This window comes from Callospermophilus lateralis, chromosome 9 (assembly GCF_048772815.1).
Source record: "Callospermophilus lateralis isolate mCalLat2 chromosome 9, mCalLat2.hap1, whole genome shotgun sequence".
Taxonomy (NCBI): Eukaryota; Metazoa; Chordata; class Mammalia; order Rodentia; family Sciuridae; genus Callospermophilus; species Callospermophilus lateralis.
Window position 1 is genome coordinate 11,241,053 of NC_135313.1, and position 23,123 is coordinate 11,264,175.

Here is a 23,123-nt window from a genome sequence, read left to right on the forward strand (position 1 = left end):
AGGCAGGAGGACACCTTAAGCTCAGGGTTTGTGGCCATCTTGGGCAGCATAGCCAGACCCCGTCTCAAGCAAACTGACTGACTGACTCAAAGATACTTAGGAGACACTGCCATAGCTTATTCCTCTTTTTCATTCCTCAGATTTCCTTCCTTCCTAAGTCTGCTGCCTTCCCAAGAGTCCACCCAGGTTTGTCCCTGTTTCTCCTCTGCCCTTCTCCATTATGTGGGCTGTGGAGGAGCAGAGGCCAGAGGCCATGCAGGCAAATGCAGCCTCGTGTCACAGCTGGCAGTGAAATCATCAGGAGTTATTGCCAGAGCTCACCCCAAAGGCAATTCTGGGAAGTCTAAAAGTCCAGAGAAGCCAGATGGAGTGTTCAGCTCTACACCGGGGGCAGGGTGGAGGGATGGGGAGATGGGGGGAGGGTAGGAGGGGGGAATCATAGGCCAAGGGAAACCTGGGAGGTTAGTCTTTTTAATAAGAAATTTGAGAGCACTGAGTCAAGAATGTCACTCTTTACTTGGAGTTAAAGACTTGTCTGGGTTTGAAAATCTGTTGTATATTTTTGGAACATATGTCCCCTTCATGTGATTCCCAAGGGTGACATTATTATGGTTGCATTATTATTACGGATGTTCTGTTGATAATGGGAGGAGACTTCAAGGACAGAAGGGTAATAGAAGCCTACTCTGCCAGAATGGTGGGTTAGCTGAGTTACGGTGACAGACTGCGCGACTAACTCCATCCAGTGTCAACTGAGGATTCTGCAGTCCTCTGACAATTCAATAGAATATGTAGGAAAGGAGAGCTGGGGTGGGCTTGGCTCCAGTCCAGCAGCATTCTGTTCAAGTCGGAACTCAGAGTAGAGTTCAAGAATTTAGTTGAGTAGTTGTCAAGTTTTCCCTTTTGCTTCTCCGAGAACACGAAGCTCCAGACACATGCCATGGTCCCTGGACCACACAGACTGATGACCCACTATACAAACCTGGGGCTGCTATGTGATAAGAAGGACTGTTTTTCTCTAAAGAGCTCAAACCAAAATGAATTCTTTGAAAGTCTGTGTCCGCAGTTAGAATCAACCCAAATGAGGTGTTAGAAAGAGCAAAACCTGGATGGAACTGGAGATCATTGTGTAAACAAGCCAAGGACAAGGACAAGCTCTGCATGATCTCACTCATATATGGATTCTAAAAAAGCAGATCTCAAGGATGTTGAGAGTAGAGTAGTTATTACTAGAGACTGGGAGAGATGGGGTAGAGGGATGGGGAGAGGTTGACTAGTGGGTACCAAGTTATAGTTAGTAGTAAGAAGTCCTGGTGAGTTACTGCAGCAGGGTGACTATAGTTGGTAATTATGTACTATACATTTCAAGAAGTTCCAAGAATATGTTTCCAAGGTTTTTCCCATAATTGGAAATGATAACTGTTTTAGGGAATAGGTAAGTTTAGCCTGATTTAAACTGTATACAGTGTATAACTATATCAAAGCATCCCATAGTACCTCATTAGTATGATTTTTGTGTTTTTATTTATCTGTTAATAATAAGTTTAAAACAATTTTTTAAAGAAAAAAGAGCAAAACCAAGTAGCCATCTTATACACTGGGAAAAGGTCAGCTTAACTCTTAAAAGGGAAAGGGTAGGAACTGCAGGGAGATGCAGAGGTGAGGGGCAGGTAACTGAGGTATGTCTTGCTTTTCCTGGGAGCAGTTTCCTAACCTCTGAGGCCCTTTGATTATTTGTTTTTAAGACCTGAACCTTAAGTAATTCTATCTTGGTCAGGTGCAGTGGTACACACCTATAATCTCAGCAACTTAAGAGGCTGAGGCAGGAGGATGGAGAGTTCAAGTCCAGCCTCAGCAAAAGCAAGGTGCTAAGCAACTCAGTGAGACCCTGTCTCTAAATAAAATACAAAATAGGGCTGGGGATGTGGCTCAGTGGATGAGTCCCCCCGAGTTCAATCCCTGCTAAACCACCACCCCCCCCCCCCAGACACAAAAGAATTCTATTTTGGAAAGAGAAAGGTGTATAAAATAGGTGTTCAGACCATCAGAAAAATGTATCCTTGGAAAGAGTCTTCAGATAGCTCAGTGTCAGAAGATCAAAAGGAAAGTACATGTAGTCACTGAGTTAATTGATTATTTTACTGAAACAAAAACAAAATCATTAAACAGAACTCCAAGATTTCATGTTGCTTAGGGAGAGAAGAGACACTAAGCTTTTGTTAGCTCTTTGTGACTGGCTGGAAAGGTCCGATCCTCAGTCTCCTGTCCATCTTGCCCCCAGTGTCTTGGCCATTCTCCTCAGCTCCATAGAGGAGAGCCCAGCTGGGTGTATTTCCTCTCAGGATCCTGTTGCAGAGAAAACAAATTTTCCTGGTAGAGATACTGATTTGGAAGATCTCAGTTCTTGTTCCCAAATCTAGCATTTGGGAGTGACTCTAGTACTGGGCACAGACCAGAAAGAGTTAGAGACGAGGACTTTTCATAAAGAAGTGAAAGGGAAAAAGTAATCTCAGGGAGTTGGAAGAAGAGAGCAAGATGATATTTGCTGCACATACCTACTAGAACTTACTACCTTCTGTCTTCTATGGGAAAGAGCCTCTGGACCTGACTGGGGTCAGTGAACAGGTGATTCAAAGGCCCAGGTGCTGATGTTCAGCTTCTCTCTCAGAGAGGGGAGCCCAGCTCCCTGCTGGGTGGAGCCTCAGTGGACTTGGGTGTGGGGGAGTCCTCAGGTCCACTCACCCAAGAAAAGTGACGTGACTTTTATGGCTTTACCACAGGGGGCAGCTCCCAGCGATCTTTCATCCTCCCCACAAAATCATTCTTTTCTTTGAATTTTCCTCTCTGAAAACAGCATTTTACGTTTACTCGGAGAATCTGTTTTCTCTAAATCTAGGCTTACACTTTGCCTTGGTCTTCCCCAGCCCTCTAACACTGGCCTCTACCTCTAATCATTTCTTTCTTTCTTTCTTTTTTTTTTTTAAATATATTTTTTTTTTTTTTAGTTGTAGTTGGGCACAATATCTTTCTTTTATTTATCTATTTTTAGGTGGTGCTAAGGACCAAACCCAGGGCCTCACATGTGCTAGGCGAGTGCCCTACCACTGAGCCACAGCCCCAGCCCCTCTGATCATTTCGTGATGCACGCCCATCCCTCCTCGGCCTCTCCATTCAGTCTCTATTTGCACCGCCTCCCAGCCCAGAGTCACAGTTGTCTGTCACTAAGCCACTGTTGCATGGAGTCACCTTTGGTCCAGTGGCTTATCCTGATCCTTTCTGTCTGGCTGGGGAGACAGGACCAGGTGGTGGAAAGCCTGTCTGTGCCTCCAGGAGCTGGGTTGAAGGTGGGGCTCTGAGGGAGCTATAGACAATGGTCCCTTCTTGAGAATAACAGTTGGCAAAATAAAGCATGTCCTTTTGAAAGGCACAGAACCTCTCCAGAAGTTTCCCGCATAGGCAATGTCCTAAAGCTGTTGTTTGCATGTTTTAGTGGCATAGCACTTGGGTTGTTTTTTTTGTAATAATGACAAACTTGAATAGCAACATTCTGTCCCCTCTAATCCCACATGACAAAAGCCATTAATTTGGTAGGAATGTAGGTTAGAGGGATGCTATTCTGAGTGAGGGGCTATTTTTGTTTGGTGCAGTCAAAATCTTGGTGGATGCAAACATTCTTAGGCTTGTAACACAGGTGGTTGCAACAAAGAAGCGGCTCATAGATGGCTGTGGATAACATGCGTGATCGCATTTTGTGAATCACAGAGCACAGTGCATATGGCTGTTCCCAGTGTCAGGCTGACAGCGAGACGGGGGCTCTGTTCAGCTGTGACCTAGTAGCTGCACTGCAGGCAGGAAAACGGTCAAAAAATTCTCTGTGACTCCTTTGTAGTTTGTTTTGGGCTAGACGTGCATGATCATGGGCTTCTAAGGTCTGTTCCAGTTGAAACAGTGAACAGTTCAGATTTTTACCGTTGACAGCTTATTTAAAACAGAGATCTTCAAACTGAGGCACATGGATCCTTGGGAAGCAACGAGATTCTCAAGAGTTATGTAATTAATTTTATGGACAACTAATGAAAAGAGCCTGTTTCCAGATGCTCAGCTGCCTGCCGTGTACATTCTTTCATAGCATTGCTCTGCCTTTGTTCAAGCTTCTTACACTGTTTCTTCTCCTACTTTTCAAAAGAAAGGCACATTCCTCTCCCTGTCCATCCCAGACATTGCCACCCTGCTTTGTCCCAGAACTGAAGAACTGTCTGTAAGGACAAAGGAAGGACCATCCAAACAGGAAGTGCTCCACCTACTGGCTATGACGGCCTCTGGTCACTGTTTCCAACTTCAGCTGTCATCACACTTGAAGGCTTACAGCTGGTAGTGAATTCAAAAATAATTCTTGATGATGAAGTACGACACTAATCTTGATGTGTGTCTTAGTTCATTTGGGCTGCTATAACACAGTGCCTCAGACTGAGTAATTTATGAACAACTGAAATTGCTCACAGTTCTGGAGGCCGGGAAGTTCAAAATCAAGGTCCTGGCAGATCCAGTGTCTGGTGAGGGCTTCCTCTTTGTTGCAGTCCCACATGGCAGAAGCAAGATGCAAAGAAGCTCCCCCAGACCCTTCTAGGGCACAAATACCCTGCATGAGGGCTCAGCCTCATGATCTTATCGCCCCCCACCCCAAAAGGCCCCACATCTTAATATCAAAACACTGAGGATTAGATTTCAACACATGCATTCTGTGAGGCAGGAGTCTTTCAAACTGTAATATACAACTCAAGAACAGTTCAAATTTGGAAATAAAGAAGGAAATATTATTTTTAAAACTGTGTCAATTTCAGTAGGAAGGGCTGCTGGTCTAGAGCTGACTGAACTGAGAAACAAAGAGCCTGCATTTCCAATACAGCTATTTTGATGTTTAATAATTGATCAACAATATGTAAATTTGTTTTTGATGAAAAAAATATATGTATCTAACAATTATAAGGAAAAACAAATTCCAGTAGGAAAAATTAAACTTAGAGGACTATGATCATAGGAAATAAAAAAAATATTTACTTTATAAACATTTTTGTTGCAGAGAAGTATGATAGTGATCAATATAAGATTTTCAAGTATAAAATAAGTTGCATTAAAATGTGTCAGGGAGTGGCATGGAAATCCGTTTCAAAATTTAAAAGCAAGCCACATGAAATTCCTGTGAAAGAATTTGTATGCATTGTTTTAATCTGATAGGGGTGAAAATCAGATTGTTGTGGCATTATGATCCATTTGATATATCAAAATAAGGCTGGAACAGTTCTATTTTAAAGGTCACCATTAATGATACTTCAGAAATCATTTGCTTTGCAACTACTTAAAGAGAAGATGAAAGCTTTTAAATGTTAACTTAAGAAGAAAAAGAAGGGCAGGGTGCATAGTTTCAAAATTCTTTTGGGAGGATAAGAGGAGAGAAATCTGAAGTCCTCCATGCCAGAGTGTCACTGGGGAGAAGGAATACTTACCAGGGAGAAAAGTCCTGGTCCCACAGTAACTTATGGCTCTGTGACTTTGTATGAAGTACACAAACTGATCTCCTTTGTTTTTCTTGTGCAATGGGGATAATACTTTTTCGAAATCATGTTAAGAGTTAACTGACTTTATGTGGGCAATGCTCTGAAGAGGACCCTACAAATAACCACAAAGTTGTCAGTTTCTCTTCACCTCCCCCAAGGTCAATATGATTTCTCTCTCCACAACCTCATGTGTATTCCAAGTTAGCCTTCTCCATAGCCTTTAACAGCTGCCCCATTGAATATACTTGTCTCCCATCCCTAAGGTCCCAAGTGTCTTTTACAAGTTAATTCATCCAACAGATATATATTGAGCCCTCACTATGTATTGCAGACACTACAAGGGCCCTGAAGAAAAGCCTGTGGGTTATAAAAACAGCTGCAGCCTGTTGTCCTAAGGTTTGTAGCTACTTAAATTCAGGGTGCTGAGAATGTACAGGATGCTCCCAGTGTCCTTGCCCTTTCACTCTCTTTGGTTGGTGGGAGACCCACTGGGATTCTGCAGATTGGCCTATACCTGCATCCAATTAAAATGTATTGAGAAAATCCTAGGATTAGACCACAGTCTGTCTTCCCTGGAAGATGACTATGGCAACCCTTTATCACAATATGTGTGGATATGTGTAGAGATTAATTGCATCATATATCTAATTTTGGATTAAAATACAAGTATCTCTGGCTTTCTTAAATCTTAGACTGTTTTCAATTTGTTTAAATTATTGAATACAATTTGAACGACTCAAACCAATTTGTGTTTTCCTTCTAAAACAATACTTTTATTGAGACTTGTTTCTAGAATGGGATTTTTAAAAAAGATACTTAAAATTATAAATTTAGGGGGGGAAAGATCTAGGTATTCAGAATGATTCTGTTTCTCTTTGGTTTTGAAACAGCATCGTGGAATGTGGTTCTACCACTTACTCAGAAAACTAATGTTCCATAAATACAGCATTGAATTAATTTACCCAGCTTTTATCCGGAAATTTAAAAATAGCCTGCAACATTTAACACTCCTGGTTTCCCCTCTCTACCAGTTCCATTAAGAACAGGTCTTTACAGCCAAAGATTCTAAATATGAGACATCTCAATTCTTGGGGCCAACGAGATCTTTGATCAAATAAAAGGTTCTTTGAGTCAAGTTTAAAAATATTTTTTCTCCTTTTTTATTGAGGTAAAGTTCAAAAAATAAAGTTTACCATTTTAACTCTTTTGAAGTTTATAATCCAACAGTTTTTATTATGTCCATATGCTGTATAACCATAACCACTTCCTAAATTCTAGAAAATTTTCATCATCCCCAAAAGAAATCCGACAGTTGTCTAATTTTCCCTTCCATTCCTCCTAAGAACCACTAATCTATTTTCTCTTTCTCTAGATTGGCATATGTAGACATTTTATATACATTATATACATACATACATATTGGCCTTTTTTCACTTAGCATAATGTTTTCAAGCTTCATTCACATTGTAGCCCATATTAATATTTTACTTATTTTCATGCCTGAATACCTCTTTTACTATGATTAATGAAAGTAATTACTTTCAACATTATAATGCACACCGTGTTTTAAGAAACATATTTACATTTAACACATGCAGATTTTAACCCAGGACACAGAACTTCACCTGCCAGCGAGTCTTCCAGAAGAGAAGAAAGGCCTGGCAGAAGTTTCTAGTCCCTAGACTGGCTTGCAAAGCCCCTGTGCACATGGTGTCTTTCAGATGGACCAAGCCCTTGGTCACAGATCCCGGGTGAGTGTCTTCTGTGTGATCACCTGCTTTTATCAAATAATTTCTCCTAAGTGTTTGTTTTATAGTTGTAGATTATCTAAATGCCTCAGTATCAAAAAGCAAATGGTTCCAGGAAGCTAAAGGGTTTGCCTGCTGTATATGACTCATTATTAAAGTCCACACTGTCTACCCTCTCTGAAATGCTCCAAGGTCACCCAGTGGGAAGCTGCATAACTAAGGGCTCTGGGTTCCTGCTCTCTTACTCACTGGGTTTGAATAGCAAAAGCCTTATAGGCCCAGAGCAGCAGGGTCCCTGCAACTAGTGGAGTTGGGACCAAGTACTTGTCTAGTGCAGTAGGCAGGTTAATGACCCCCAGAGACATCCACACCCTAATTTCTGGAGCCTGTGACTATGTTATGTTATATTGAAAAGGGGGGTTTAAAGTTACAGATGGAATTAAGTTTGCTAATTGGCAGACCTTGAGATGGGATAGTTGATCTTAGATCATCTGAGTGTGCCCATATAATCACAAGTGTTCTTAGAAGTCAAAGGGGAAGGCAGCATCAGAAGAGATGTAACGACAGAAGCAGAGGCCAGAGGGATGTAGCAAGAGAAACCCTCATCCTGCTTTGAAGATGGAATGGACCACGAGCCAAGGAAGGCGAGTGGCCCCTAGAGTCTGGGAAAGCAGGGGATCACACTCTCCCCTGAAACACCTTGCTGTTCACCATTGAGACCCATGTTAGGCTTATGATGCCCCAAAGTACAAGATGATAAATCCGCATTGTTTAAGCCTCAGAGTTTGTGGGGATGTGTTTCTGCAGCCATAGGAAGCTAATAGGAGATTGTTAAATATGAGCTAAAAGGTGTTGAGGATTAAGACTTCAATAGCAGAAAGGCGAAAAGTTTTGAAGGTGATGAACGTGTTTATGGGAAATGAAGGAAGAGTGAGTGGGTGGTGGGAAGGAATCTGTTTATTTCAGAAATGTAGTCATGTCTTACGTGGAGTCGATAGGAAGGAAACTGCAAAAGAATCTTAATTATGGATGGTTTTTAGAAGAAAAATATCTATGTCAGTGAGAAAGACAAACAGTATAGCATGAAGGGACAGTAATGAGGTTCATATCTGACATGCTTGGGCCCTTGGAGGCTATTTTGCCTGAGGGCTCTGGTGCATATTATCCAACATTTCTGAGTTAGATCTTCTGTGAAAGGTGCCCACAGTTTCAATGCGATTATGTGGTGACTACAACTGCCGTAAGGTGCAGCATGTCCAGCTGGGGTTGTGGCTCAGTGGAAGAGCACTTGCCCGCATGTGTGAGGCACTGAGTTCGCTTCTCAGCATCGCGTAAAAATAAATAAAATAAAGGTATTATGTTCATCTACAATTAAAATAAAATAAAGGCAATGTGTTCATCTACAACTAAAAAAAAAACTTAAAAAAAAAGAGATACAACATATCCTATTTACAAATGTCCCAAGAGATAAGAAGTCATTTAACAAGCAGTGGTTGTAAATACAAGTTCAACTTGATTTAAAGCTTATTCCCTGGGTTTAACACCTCCTTCAGATTTTTCTCTAACTTAATTATTTACTACATTGAAATGTCAACTGGACTTTATTGGAACTATCATGAATTCCAATAGAATGGCTGGGAGAAGGGTGAAAGCGAGAAAATACAGATTAGATCTGCCCCAGTTGCTCATGTCCTAATCAGGGTCACACCCAGGGACACGGCTTTGTGACTCTCAGTGGTGTTTCTCACGTGTTTGCACAAGAGGAAGGACTAGAGGGTGTGGAGAGAAGGCTCAGGAGGACCACATCACCTTCCATCCTGCTTCCTTGACTAAAAAGAGGAACAAACAGTCATCTTGACATCCAGAGAGAGCAGAACATCTCTCTGGCCACTGGGGACAATCAGCTGGTGGTCCTAGCCTGTTAGAAATAAAAAGTTTTCTGGGATCAACTCCTTTACTCTTTATCTTTTTAGTTTGTTTTGCATGAAAATTAATGGTTTAAATTAATATGAATTTTTGTTTTTCTGCAGGTACCTTATACTTATTCTCTTTTCTGTACAACATGTATATGGAGTAAGTACATTAATTTACACTGATTGCATGTTGAGAATTCACTTTCTTGAATGTATTGTTTTGTTATATTTTTAAACACTTTCTGGGGCTCAGTTTTTTTATCTGGGAAATGGAGGTTTAGGTACAGTAACTCTAAGGTTTCTTCAATATTTTGTGGTCAAGATTGCTTTTGGAATTGCCTGGATGTTGGATTGTTTTTTTATTTTATAATTAACATAACCTTTTCTTAAAAACATTTTTTTTTTGAGACAGACAAGAGGCAGCTGGGCCATATCAAGATTAAATCAGAAAATATAAGGTTAAATTTGAACATTTTAGTTCTGCAGAAAGATAAACCTAGAACATTCTGTAATAAGCCCTCTTACTTCTGCCTCTTCACTAAAGAATCTAAGTTATTAAACTCAATCTCAGAAGTTTCTGGAAAATCCAGTTATGAGCTGTCTGTAACTCAGGTTGATCTTTAGACAACTGGACTGTCTTGGGTCCACTCAATCCAATTTCAGAGATTCAGATTATCTTAGGTCTTTCCAAAGCAAATGGAAGCAGGTCATTAACCTTGTTCTCTCCTTCCTACCAGTTGGGAGCAGACAGCACATGGGTCAAGGAACAGGCACCCTTGGTTCTTGGCTCTGCCACTGATTCATTCCTTAACATACCTACGGCTCAGTCTTCTCCATGTTAACGGGGATGGAAGGCTGGTTGGTGTACATTTGAGAACAATGGCTGACTGCTGTGGATCTTACCTGATTTTTTCTGGGTTTATTTTTATATCATATTCTTTTGTTTTCTAAGTCTACCAAGTCTTAAATTTCACTTCATTTGATCCTTATATTCCATGCCAATGAATATAATTCCTGAACCAAGGATCATTCTATCCTGGACCCTCCCACTGGCTTGTGTTCACACAGGAGTGGATGTGATGATTAGATTTTAAAGGCAGAGGTAAAAACGGATGCAATATCCATGTTCCTCAGTAGAGGGTGGTTGAACAAGTTAAGATCCTTTGTAATGGATAGCTATATAGATTCTATCAAAATGATTATGAAGACATTTGATTATGTGAAAGTGGCAAAGTATTGGGCAGTATACCATTGGGTAATAATAAAAGCAGGTCAAAAATCACTGAAAGTGTGTGTGTGTGTGTATGTGCATTTGTTCACATGTGTGCTTGTGTGTGAGAGAGATTGTGGTGTGAGTGTGCTTATTAATACCCAGACACCATTTTTTTTTTTAGTTAAAATTTCCTTTATTGTTTCAAAGATGTTCTTCTCATAGTTGATTTGTTCATGGTACAAACAAGAAGTACACATTTGGTTATTATGTCTCTAAATCATTCTTTTTCCCTCAGATTTTTAATCGGTGCATTATAGTTGTACATAATGGTGGAATTTGTTGTTACATATCCATATATGCACACAATATAATTTGGCCCATATCACTCCCTAACACTTCCTGCCTCCCTCTCTCCCTCTCCCTCTCTGGTCCCTTTCCTCTACTGATCGCCCTTTGATTTTCATGAGACCCTCACTCTGCCCACACCTTTCTTTTCCTTTTTCCTCTATGGCTTACACACATGAGAGAAAACATATGACCCTTGACCTTCTGAGTTTGGTTTATTTTGCTTAACATGATGGTCTCCAGTTATTTATGTATATTGTAAATGCCATCATTTTATTTTTGTATGGCTAAATGAAATCTTATTGTGTATATATTCCACATTTCCTGTATCCATTCATCTGGTTCCATAGTTTGGTTAATGTGAATTGTGCTGCCATAAACACAGGTATGCAGGTATAACTGTGGTATGATGACTTTAATTCTTACGTACAAGTACTGGGAAGTGGTATAGCTGGGTCATATGGCAGTTCCATGCCTAGTCCTTTGAGGAAGCACCATACTGGTTTCCATAGTGGTTTACTAATTTATAATCCCACCAACAGTATGAAAGTATTCCTTTTTATCTTCATCTTCTCTGCCATTTATTATTTTGTATTTTTCATGGCTGCTGTTCTGACTGGTATGAGATGAAATCTCAATGTAGTTTTGATTTACATTTTCTTAATTGCTAATGATGTACATTTTTTCATATATTTGTTGACTTTTTATATTTCTTGTTTTGAGAAGTACCTGCTTAATTCATTTGCCCATTTATTAATTGGGTTATTTGGCTTTTTGGTGTTAAGTTTTTGAGTTCTTTATTCTAGATATTAATCCTCTGTCAAAAGAAGAGCTAGCAAAGATTTTCTCCCATATGCATGTTCTACCTTAACATTTTATTGTTACCTGTTCTATGCAGGAACTATTTAATGTTATGCCGTCCTATCTATTAACACTTGACATTATTTCCTGATCTTTAGGATTCCTGTTGAGCAAGTCATTGCCTGTGTGCTGGAATATTGATCCTACATTTTTCTCTAGGAATTGTTTAAGTTCCGATCCAATTCCTGGGTCTTTGATTCATTTTGAGTTGATTTTCCTGTGCAGGGTGAGAGATAAGGGTCTAGTTTTATCTTTCTACAGATGGACAACCAGTTTTCCCAGCATTATTTGTTAAACAGGCTGTCTTTTCTCCAATGTATGTTTTTGGCACCTTTGTCAAGCATCTGTGTGGATTTGTCTCTGTGTCTTCTATTCTGTATCACTGGTCTTTGTGCCTGTTTTTGTACCAGTATCATACAGTTTTTGTTACTATAGCTCTGTTGTATAATTTAAAGTCAGGAATTGTGATTCTTCTAGCACTAATTTTTTTCCTTTTTCTTTTTCTTTTCTTTTCTTTTTTTCCCCTTAGACTTGTTTTGGTTATTCTGGGTCTTTTATTATTCCAAATGAATTTTAGAACTACTTTTTTCTAGTTCTGTAAAAAACACCATTTTGATGGGGATTGCATTGACTCTGTATATTGCTTTGGGTAGTATGGCCATTTCAATGACATTAATTCTAACAATATTAATTTATCTTATTCATGAACATGGGAGGTCTTTCCATATCTGTGTCTTCTTCAACTTCTTTCTTCAATGTTCTTTAGTTTTTCATTGAAAAAGTTTTTCACCTCCATGATTAGGTTTATTCCTATGTATTCTTTTCTGATTTCTTTCTCAGCAGATTCATTGCTGGACACCAATGTAAAGTGATTGATCCTCTGTTTTAGAGAACTTGGGCCAGGATTGGAAAAGAAAATTTTTTTTCCTGTTACAGTCTTTTGCACTATTTGAATTTTTTATTTTGTGCCTATATTGTTTGTTGTATAAAAAAGAAAATTGAGGTACATCTTTAGGGCAGATGGCTATTCTTCTATAAATTAACTTATTTTCTTGAACTTTCTATGCAGCAAATATTTGTTTTAAAATGCCCAAGATAAAACAGAGTGACTTTTCCTGTTTTTCTCTTTGAAGAAAAGTAACATTGGTTTCCTGAGAGTATAAGTGTGTTCCCCGTTAGTGTAGTTCATATTTTGAATGTTTAGATGTCTGAGATACTGTCTTTATTTTTTTTCAAAGGGTTTATGCAATCTATTTTTGAGGGTCAGACTCTTCCCCTGTGAATTCACTGTTCCCTTTTAAATGTTTATTGAGGTGTTGCTTTATTAGAATCTGCTGATCTATTTTAAACTGACTCTATTTTGTGATGTAATTTTGCTAAAAACATCTCAGTGATGCTTGGCAAAGATAAGTAAAAATAAATACATAAAAACCCTTCATTATCAAGCCATCTGATCAACTGACCTTTTTTCCTCTGGTTATTTTGATATTTCACTGAACACACAGTAATGAATCCCAACCTTAAATGACCCGAGTATTCAGACTAGCTACTTTAAGTGCTGTCCCAACTTGGCCCTGGGTATTTAATTTTTTTTTAAACCTTATCAGTATTTTGAATGTAGGTATTGTAGATAACAATGTTACTCAAAATTTCAGGGGCATATATTTCAGAAACTTCAAATACATTTTTAACTTAAATTATCTACTTGCTTGGCTCTTGTGAAGCTTCAAATTCTTACATACTTTTAATGACCCAGGATAATTTTATTTATAAAGATGTCTTTTTCATTAATGCTTATAGATATTTTATTTGGGATTTTGTCTGAGCATACTTTTCTCCCAAAGAAGCTGAAATTGTGTGATTGAAAAGCATTTCTGGAAAGACTCCTTTCCCTCTTACACACACACACACACACACACACACACATGCAAGCATACACATTTATGTATATGTATGTTTGTCTATATGTGTTCATATATACAGGCATATTTATATGCATTATGTTTTACATATATGTATGTTTATGTGTCTTCCATCTGAACTATAAATATTGGTTTAGCTGTGTTATGTTTTCCTATTATACATTGGTCTAGAGACTTCAGTTTAAAAAGATATATCAAGCTGGGCATGGTGCACATGCCTGTAATGCCAGTGACTTGGGAAATCTGTTGCAAGAGGATCAAAATTTCAAGGCCAGTCTCAGGAACTAAGCAAGACCCTGTCTCAAAAAAAAAAAAAAGACTGGGAATTGGAATTGGGGAAATTGGGGATGTAACCTCAAAAAAAAAAATACTTGGGAATAAACTTAATGAAAGAGGTGAAAGACCTATACAATGAAAACTACAGAACCCTAAAGAAAGAAATCGAAGAAGACCTTAGAAGATGGAAAGATCTACCTTGCTCTTGGATAGGTAGAATTAATATTATCAAAATGACCACACTACCAAAAGCACTATACAGATTTAATGCAATTCCAATCCAGACCCCAATGACATTCCTCATAGAAATAGAAAAAACAATCATGAAATTTGTCTGGAAAAATAAGAGACCCAGAATAGCTAAAGCTATCCTTAGCAAGAAAAGTAAGCAGGTAGCATCACTATACCAGACGTTGAACTATACTACAGAGCAATAGTAACAAAAATGACATGGTATTGGCACCAAAATAGACTGGTAGACCATGGAACAGAATAGAGGACACAGAGTCTAACCCAAAAAATTGCAATTATCTTACATTAGACAAAGGTGCCAAAAACATACATTGGAGAAAAGACAGCCTCTTCAACAAATGGTGCTGGGAAAACCTGGAAATCCATACGCAACAAAATGGAACTAAACCCCTATCTCTCACCATGGACAAAACTCAACTCAAAGTGGATCAAGGATCTAGGAATTAAACCATAAACCCTGCATCTAATAGAAGAAAAAAGCAGGCCCTAATCTCTATCATGTCAGATTAGGTCATAAGAATTAGCATAATAATTAAAATCAAGAATAAAAAATGAGATGGATTCAAACTACAAAGTTTCTTCTCAGCAAAAGAAACAATCAGTGAGGTGAATAGACAGCCTACATCTTGGGAGAAAATCTTTATTCCTCACACATCAGATAGAGCACTAATCTCTAGGGTATATAACAACTCAAAAAGCTAAACACCAAAAAAAAAAAAAAAAACCAAAAACCCAATTAATAAATGGGCCAAGGACCTGAACGGACACTTCTCAGAAGATGATATACAATCCATCAAAAAATATATGAAAAAAATGCTCAACATCTCTAGCAATCAGAGAAATGCAAGTCAAAACCACTCTAAGATATCATCTCACTCCAGTCAGAATGGCAGCTATTAAGAATACAAAGTGTTGGCAAGGATGTGGGAAAAAGGCACACTCATACACTGCTGGTGGGATTGCACATTGGTGTAGCCAATATGGAAAGCAGTATGGTGATTCCTTGGAAAACAGGGAATGAAACCATCATTTGACCCAGCTATCCCCCTCCTTGTTCTATACCCAAAAGATTTAAAAACAGCATACTACAGGGACACAGCCACTCAAGGTTTATAGCAGCACAATTCACAATAGTTATATTGTTAAACCAATCTAGATGCTCTTCAGTAGATGAATGGATTAAAAAAAGTGGTATGTATACACAATGGAATATAACTCAGCAATAAAAGAGAATAAAATCATGGCATTTGCAGGTAAATGAATGGAGTTGGGGAAGATAATGCTAAGTGAAGTTAGTCAATCTCCCCCAAAACAAATGCCAAATGTTTTCTCTGATATAAGGAGGCTGATTCATAGTGGGGTAGGGAAGGGGAGCATGGGAGGAATAGACAAACTCTAGATAGGGCAGAGGGGTGGGAGGGTAAGGGAGGGTGCATGGGGTTAGAAATGATGGTGAAAAGTGATGGACATCATTATTCAAAGTACATGTATGAAGACACAAATGGTGTGAATATACTTTGTATACAAACAGAGATATGAAAAATTGTGTTCTATATGTGTAATATGAATTGTAATGCATTCTGCTGTCATATGAAACAAATTTTTAAAAAATTTTTAAAAAGGACTGGGAATTGGAATTGTGGATGTAGCTTGGTGATAAAGCATCCTTGGATTCAATCCCCAGTAGTAAAAAAAAAAAAAAATGTCAATTACAGAAATGTGCAATTACTATATGCATGTTTGTTAGGCAGTTTGTCTCTGGTGCTGACTTGATGTTCCTGTCCAGGCCCTCAGTTCCCACAACCTAGGGCATCTTTGACCAACACCTGTCCACCTCTCCCATCCAACCCATAGCCCCTATGAATGAATGCAGGCACACTGTATGACCCTTTGTTCTGAGGGACCTACTTACAGTCTCTCTGGGACTATACTTTCGTACTAAAGTGGCTGATGACACTGGTTCTGGATAATTAGCATTTGTGAGAACAAAGTGACGATTCTTGCCAAAGAGCATAGGTGTGTGTGTGTGTGTGTGTGTGTGTGTGTGTGTGTGTTTTGACTCTCTAATGCAGAAAAGTCAGCTAAAAAATGGGGAGAGGGCACAAATTATTTAGGTTCAGAAGTTTTCTGGTTGAGAGACACATTAGAGGAACCATCTTGGAGTATTGGCACACTGTAAGGAAGAATAATTTTTATCTGAAGCATGAGACCGTACTGGACAATAGTCCTGGAAAGGACTTCACAAGGGAGACAGGCCAGTTGATCCAGGAGGCAGAGCAAGGTGATCATGAAAAAAGTCAAGCCTATCAGTTAAATTAGATGCCTCTGTATACGTGTGGTTTGCTCAACTGTCTGGTTTGTACTCTAAGTTTGCTCTCAATTTAGTACGTCATGAAATCTTCCTGGGAGACAGAAACTGTAGAAGCTTCTGGCCAAAGCAAAGTGACTATAGAAGGACCATGTCTTTTCCCCAGTGTCCTCAGTCTTGGAAGCCACTTGCTGGTATAGTCAGCCCTGCTTATTATGAAGCCCCAGTGTTAAGTGCTTTGCCTTTTAAACGTCAGTATTAGTTGTTTCTTCTTATGGATCCAAAGGTAAGAGTGTACCACGGGATTCTGGCGAGCTAGGCAAACCCAGAGTGCTTGTTGTGCTGTGCATTGCATGTATCCAACTAAGAGATGAGCACTCGCAGGCTAAAGAAGCTGCTTCCGTTTCCAGGGTGGAAAGAAATACATCGGTTCTTGTGGAGGAAGAGATTGCTCCATTTGCCAGTGCTTTCCTGATAAGGGCTCTCGGGTAAGTGATGTAACAATCAGACCAGGCAACTTGCCTGAATTTTGAACCATCCTGAATACTTACATTAAGTTGTCTCAGATCCTGACATGTTGTGGATGCTTATGTTGAGAATACTTACGTCTTTTACAATCAGAGTTGTTCACTTTCTGATAAGCGATTTCAATTACATTAGACTGTGTGTCAAGCTGGGAAGATGGCCTGGGCAGTAATGGTTCACCTGTGATTTTTGCAACACTAATCTTGTGAATTGCCTCATGAAGAAAGGGTCCTGCTGTCACAGGATGCATACTGGATTGTGTCCTTGGCAGTTATCTTGCTTTGAGATGCAGTGCGATGAGTGAGGAAAAAAAAGCTGCTTAGTTTTTTAAAAAGCAGTCTTTTCAGACGTTTGACTGTTAGTCTTTCATGGATGGCACCCATTGAAACCTGTGGGGTGCTGTCCTAACCATTGGCGATAGCTGTACTTATTTCAAGCTTACTATTTGCCAGGAGCTTTTATGTGTGCTGGAAATACTCTGGTTCACTGGCCCTCACAGCAACCTTCTTAATCAGACCAACATTGGAGTGTAGGAGACTGAAGCCTAGACTAGGTTAGTGTCTAGCTGGAGTCCACCCAGAACAGTACTCTTGATGATTAGACTGTTGTCAATTCTGCAAAGCACAGGGAACTTCTTGGTTACTGCCTGTCAGGCTTCTTGAACTTCATGAACATCTCCACTATGTTCTGAGAGCAGCATTTGGCAGCCCACTATTCATCCATGCTGAATACTAAAGCAAATAATTCTTCAGTTAAAAATGCTCTTGTGATTTTTGTATAGATATACATTGAAGTGCCACTCTGCACCCCTTACATATGTACAATTGTGTGATAATTAAAAAAAAAAAAACAGATTTTTAAAAAACACTCCCATAATCTTACAAAAGGGATTGTGTTTCAGAAGTTTGGGACAGTTTCTAAATCAGATCAATAATTCTTTGAAAATGTGCCTTCTTCTGTTCAGGTTGCTGAAACAAAACATCACATAAAAATCTTTAGCTCTTTAAAAATTGTCAATGGCTTCTGGAACACATGTCTTTCTTACAAGATTATGGTAGTTTTTTTTTTTAAATGTATATTTTACTTTTAATTGACACATAATTGTACATAATTAAGGGGTGCAGATGGACCCTTTGATATATGTATACAAAAAGGATTATTTGCTCTAATACTTCGGCATGGATGGTAATGGGCTGCCAGCTGCTGCTGTCAAACCTATTTCTCACAGTTCTGAGGGATGGGAGGCCCAAGATCAGGGGGCCTGTAGGTCCTGTGTCTGGTGGGGGCCTCTTCCTGGCTTTTGGATGTTTGTCTTCACTGTGTCCTCACATGGAGGGAGTACACGCCTATGACCAAACAAGTCCCCAAAGACCCCCTTCCCGGCACCGTCTCACTAGGATGTCAACATGGGCATTTTGGTAAGACACAAACATTCAGTCCAGAACAGTGTCCACATCAACCTCACAGGGCTGTGCGGGTTCCTCAAAGAGCACATTTCAGTGGAGATTGGTCTTTACAACAAAAAAAATTACCTTCCTGACAAAAAGGACTGAATTTTTCTCCCATTGCATGTTTTTATTGTCACATAGTAGGTGTGTTCTGTGGCTCCTTTGTTGGACTGTTTTACTGTAAGCCACCAAACTTATTGCTGTAAATGACAGCAAACCTCTGTGCAATATACGAAAGAGTTTGGTCACCACAGTTTATCTTGAGCTGTGTCAAGCTACTTTCACCGTATAATTTAAAAACTGAATCATCAAGGAAGACAAAGTTAAGATGCTAAAAAAACTAGCAACCTAAGAAGTACTTTAGCTTTTCCATGTACATGTACAGATGATTTACAAATATCCCAGCTTTGGGGTGAGGTTATCAATGCAAACATACCAAGATTATAGAAATACACAAATTTAAAAAAAAGTGCATCTAAATTTTAAGACTTCTGGGCCTGAGGCCCCCTCAAAATGGACCCGATCAGCTCTGTGGCGGGAAGAAGAGCAAACCAAAAATGAAGAGTGGCAGTTGCTTCGATGGAGCCAGCGTGGGGGGTCCTGTGGTTTACAGGAGGCTGGGGTGTGTCGGCAGCTGTGCCTGTGCCTTGGCAAATCTGTCCCTCCATTCTATGGTTCTTGGCTGAGGGTAATTGGGCTCTCCCTCCAGGACACTCGGCCGTGTCGAGACAGTTTTTGGTTGGCACTGGATGGAAGGGTGCTAGAGGTGTGCCCTGGGCAGATGTCACAAGGATGCACAGCGCAGCCCCCAAGCCAGAGAGTGATCCCTGCCCGACGGCCTGCAGCACAGAGGCTGAGGAGCCTGATGTCACCCCACAAAACTCCCTAAGGCAGGGGATGTTGTTATTTCCATCTGGCGATACAAGGAATCCAAAGTCCCAAGTTCTAATTAACTTGCTGTGTGCAGAGCCAGGAGTCACTCCAGGTGTCTGGCTTCTCCTCCACATTCGCCCCGTGATCATGGAAATATCATTACACTAAGGTTCCAACACCTGGGCTTAGTATGGGGAAAACACCCAGGTGGGCACTTTAATGGGACCAAGCCTTCTCAGTGTCCTTGTAATTATACCACTAGTCCTTTTCTTTCTATTTCCTCGGGCTGTCAACCACAAACCAGTGCCCTTGGCATTCTCCAAGGCAGTCTATGTGCGAAGAAGGCTCAAGGAGCTGAGCTGCACTCTCTGCTATGTGTGTGTCTCTGATTCAGGGTGGTCAGGGAGGGCTGCTTATACAACAGGAAAACTCTGTCCTTCCTGAGACAGACCGGTTCTCCCTGTGAGGGATGCAGGTGCAGGGATTGTTTTCCAGTGGAGAATTTGGGAGCAGGGCCCATGAATAACTTGGGAGATCGTTTGGGAGGCGGGCTTGCTCAGGTCCCCAGCAGCCAGTCTGCCTCTTGGGCTACAGTGGCAGCTTAAGATAGGCTCTAAAGGTGGGAATACCCTGACTTCCAGAGGCTGGATGAATCTCCCTGAGGCTTCCTAGCATAGTCTCTGTGATCCCTTAAAAGAAAAATGTTCCTCTCCTGGAGACCAGTGTTTAGATGGGTACTTCATTTAAGTCCTACATCGGGACCGCCATGGCTGAACATCGTCAACAGCAAGTCTGGCCCAGTGCTGAGGAAAGGCTGTGGTTACCACTTTATGGGAGCCTGGAGCTAGAGGTAGAGGTGGAACTGGGACATGCCTGGGGCTGAACCAGCTGAGCCTCATCAGCGTTCCACAGAGGCCCGCAGTCTAGCCTCTACTCATCTTCCACCCATAATCACTACTACTGCCCCCTCTGACTCCCCAGCCACATCCACTGTGCAGCTGGCTCTCTCCGGAAGACATTCGGAACACCCCCTCTTCTCTACATGTTTCTCAAGGTCATCCTCTTTCACCCTACTGCCATCTCCCTTCCAGAAGGAGCTCTGTATTGACACCACCCTTGCAGGGTCCTTGCTTACCCACCCCCTCCCTGCTGGGACTCCCCACTGGGACTCCTCACAGACTCTCCTGGGGGTTCTCTTTCACTCTCCCTCTCCGCACTCCTCTGCTCCGGCTGGGCTGAGTGTGGCTATGCCCACACTCTTGATGAGATTGTGCCTATGCACTAGGTAAAGATGGTCATGAGAATGGCACGAAAGGCATTTCCTGACTCCTGACCCATAGCAGACTTTGGAAACCCAAGTCCTCTTCATTTCCCTGCTTTGGGAGCTGGAAGTCATTTTGTCACACCGCTTTGAGATTATTCCTGTACATGGCACTCAACGGGGAGTTTATACCACCCTGGTTAGGATTTGGGAGCCAGGTCAGCATGCAGGGGATAGATAGGGGCACTTGCTCTTCCCAATAGAAGGGGGAACACAGTTAGTGGGGAATCATGCCCCAGCCTGCCTTCCTCCCCTCACACTAAAGCCAAAGCCTGCTGTGAAGTGCAGGATCTCTCATAGGGCAAATTTCCTTGTGGGTTCAGGTAGGTCCAGGTGGAGCACTTTGAGCAGCAGGTGAGCTAGGATCCCTGCCGTGCTCAGAGCTTTTCAAGGAGCAGAGACTGAGGAAAGAGCCCTGGCTGAGGGCTGAGGTCAATGCTCTTGACTTTTTCCAGGTTCTGAGTTCCCACCTGAGAAACGAGGGTTCTCACTAGAAGGCTGGACCTGTCCTTCCTGGCTCTCAGGTCCTGCGGTTCTGTAATATGGGGCATGGTTCATGAATGACAGCTGCTGGTTTCCAAAACGATGTGTGACTCCAGCCTTACACTTCCCCATTCATTCTGATTCTGCTGGAAGGATGTGAATGGGGTGGAACCCGGCAGGATTCAAAGTTTTTCTTGATCGGTTTTAAGGGAGGAAACTCTATGCATTCAGTGGTTGTTCCTTTGTAGGAAAATATTGTGTCGTGTCCTTTGAACCAGGATGGACTTTTTAATGCTTTAGCAACCAGGAAAATAAAGACACCTTCCACCGTTGATTCCAGAAAAGAGTAGATTCATACTGTTTACTGTCCATGGGAATTAGCCACTGCAAAATCAAGAGAACTTCATGATGTGATTGTTTTTCGTATAAGGAGGTCAAATGACTTAAAACTCAAGAACTGTGTTAGTATTTGGGTTTGAAACTCAAAATCAGACAATTAGTGGGGTCACTATTTCCTTTGGAAAGTTTAGATATATATATATATATAGAGAGAGTATATATAAATATGTACACTACAAGTAGTTTTCCTGCAATTTCATTCACTCATCTGTTATACTTTTAAGAGGCTGCATTCCAAGATAAAAATGGAATTTACTTGGGGATTTTAATTATTGTTAATATTTTTCATATCATTAAATTATTTGCACATGAAGTTCTAAAATTCCGTCTCTATCACTCTCACAGCTGTGGGTTAGAACACTTCCTAACTGTGGCCTGATAAGTGGTTCACAGCAATCATTTTTATGTCCCAGAGTTCACATAAGTCAATTATGTTCTATTTTGATGGAAGCAAGATCCAATAACAACTGGAAGTTATAAAGTTTTTTGGCTTTGCTTTCTTGTTCTTTCCAATATCTTCTTCCTCCAAGAACTCTCTGGCTCATTTTGTCAGCATTGAAAAATTCTCTGGTCAAGAAATCCCTGTTTGACATGGCAAACCCCTTTAAGGTGACTGCAGGTAACCTGCACCAGGGGGCTCTGGGGTAGAACTGCTGGAATTGGGGACTGGGGAGCTGGATAAGACATTTATTTGTCTTATAAAGGCATAAAAATCCAGAATTTTTCTAAAACCTAGTGCCTAACAATTAAACATATCCTGGTGGAATTCAGCCCAAGTTACAGCATTGGCTTAGCTTACTCAAGTGTTCCCTGGCAGGAAAAGTAACCATGATTTATTTTTTCAGTACTAGGGATCAAACCCAGGACTTATCACATACTAGGCAAGCGCTCTTCCACTGAACTACATCCCCGGCCTTTTTTATTTTTTGTTTTTTGAGACAGGGCCTTACTAGGTTGTGATCCTCCTGCTTCAGCCTTTTGAGTTGCTAGGATTACAGGCTTGCGCCACCATGCCTGGCTACTATCATGATTTCTGAACAGTGGAACACTTGAAAAAGTTAAAGGAATAATGTTCAGTTGTAGGATTTCCTCTATAGATGCTTGAGAAACTATTTCTCGTACCTGGGGATAAAGGAGGGATCTTTGTCTGTCATTTTCTACTGTTTGCTCTACTAGCAACAGTAGTGTTTGAAGCAGCAGCAGTAGTTGATATCTCTATGGAAGAATAACTCCAACTAACATCAGGCTCAGTATGCTCATAAGATGCTCTTGACATCTAGCATCTGTGTGAGAAAGGGGAACAAACTTGTATTTACTTCCTATACTCTAGGATGCATCATGCATTTTCCACTGGACCAAATGCATAGGTAGAACTAATATAAGGAGACCTCCCCTGGGAACCCTAGTTGCAGCTTGGGCCTGAAGGTGCCTGCACATCTGCCCAGGCCAGCCACCTCATTCAGCTGTCCATGGTTTACAGCAGGTCTTCTCATTGGAGTTCAAGTCCACAGTGATGACTGCCCAGTTGTGTGGCCCAGCATGAACCCAGGCCAGGCCAGGTGCAGGGCTCAGCAAATGTAGGGGCCATGCTGAAACCAAGAGGAACATGTCAGGACCACTTGGAAGTGGCCGTGCTATGGTGCAAGATAAGGGCAAGCGATACAGGTACACCTGAAAGTCT

At 40.8% G+C, this 23,123-nt stretch overlaps 1 protein-coding gene across 1 annotated transcript in view; it reads left to right on the forward strand.

The window, feature by feature from the left end:
- Positions 1–7,262: 7,262 nt before the first annotated feature.
- The window catches only part of Col4a4 (collagen type IV alpha 4 chain), a 116,477-nt gene continuing 100,616 nt past the window's right edge, over positions 7,263–23,123 (forward strand). The window contains exons 1-3 of the mRNA XM_077110278.1: positions 7,263–7,306; positions 9,334–9,376; positions 16,804–16,881. Coding sequence (XP_076966393.1) covers positions 7,263–7,306; positions 9,334–9,376; positions 16,804–16,881 — 165 coding nt within the window. The remainder of the gene's footprint in view (positions 7,307–9,333; positions 9,377–16,803; positions 16,882–23,123) is intronic.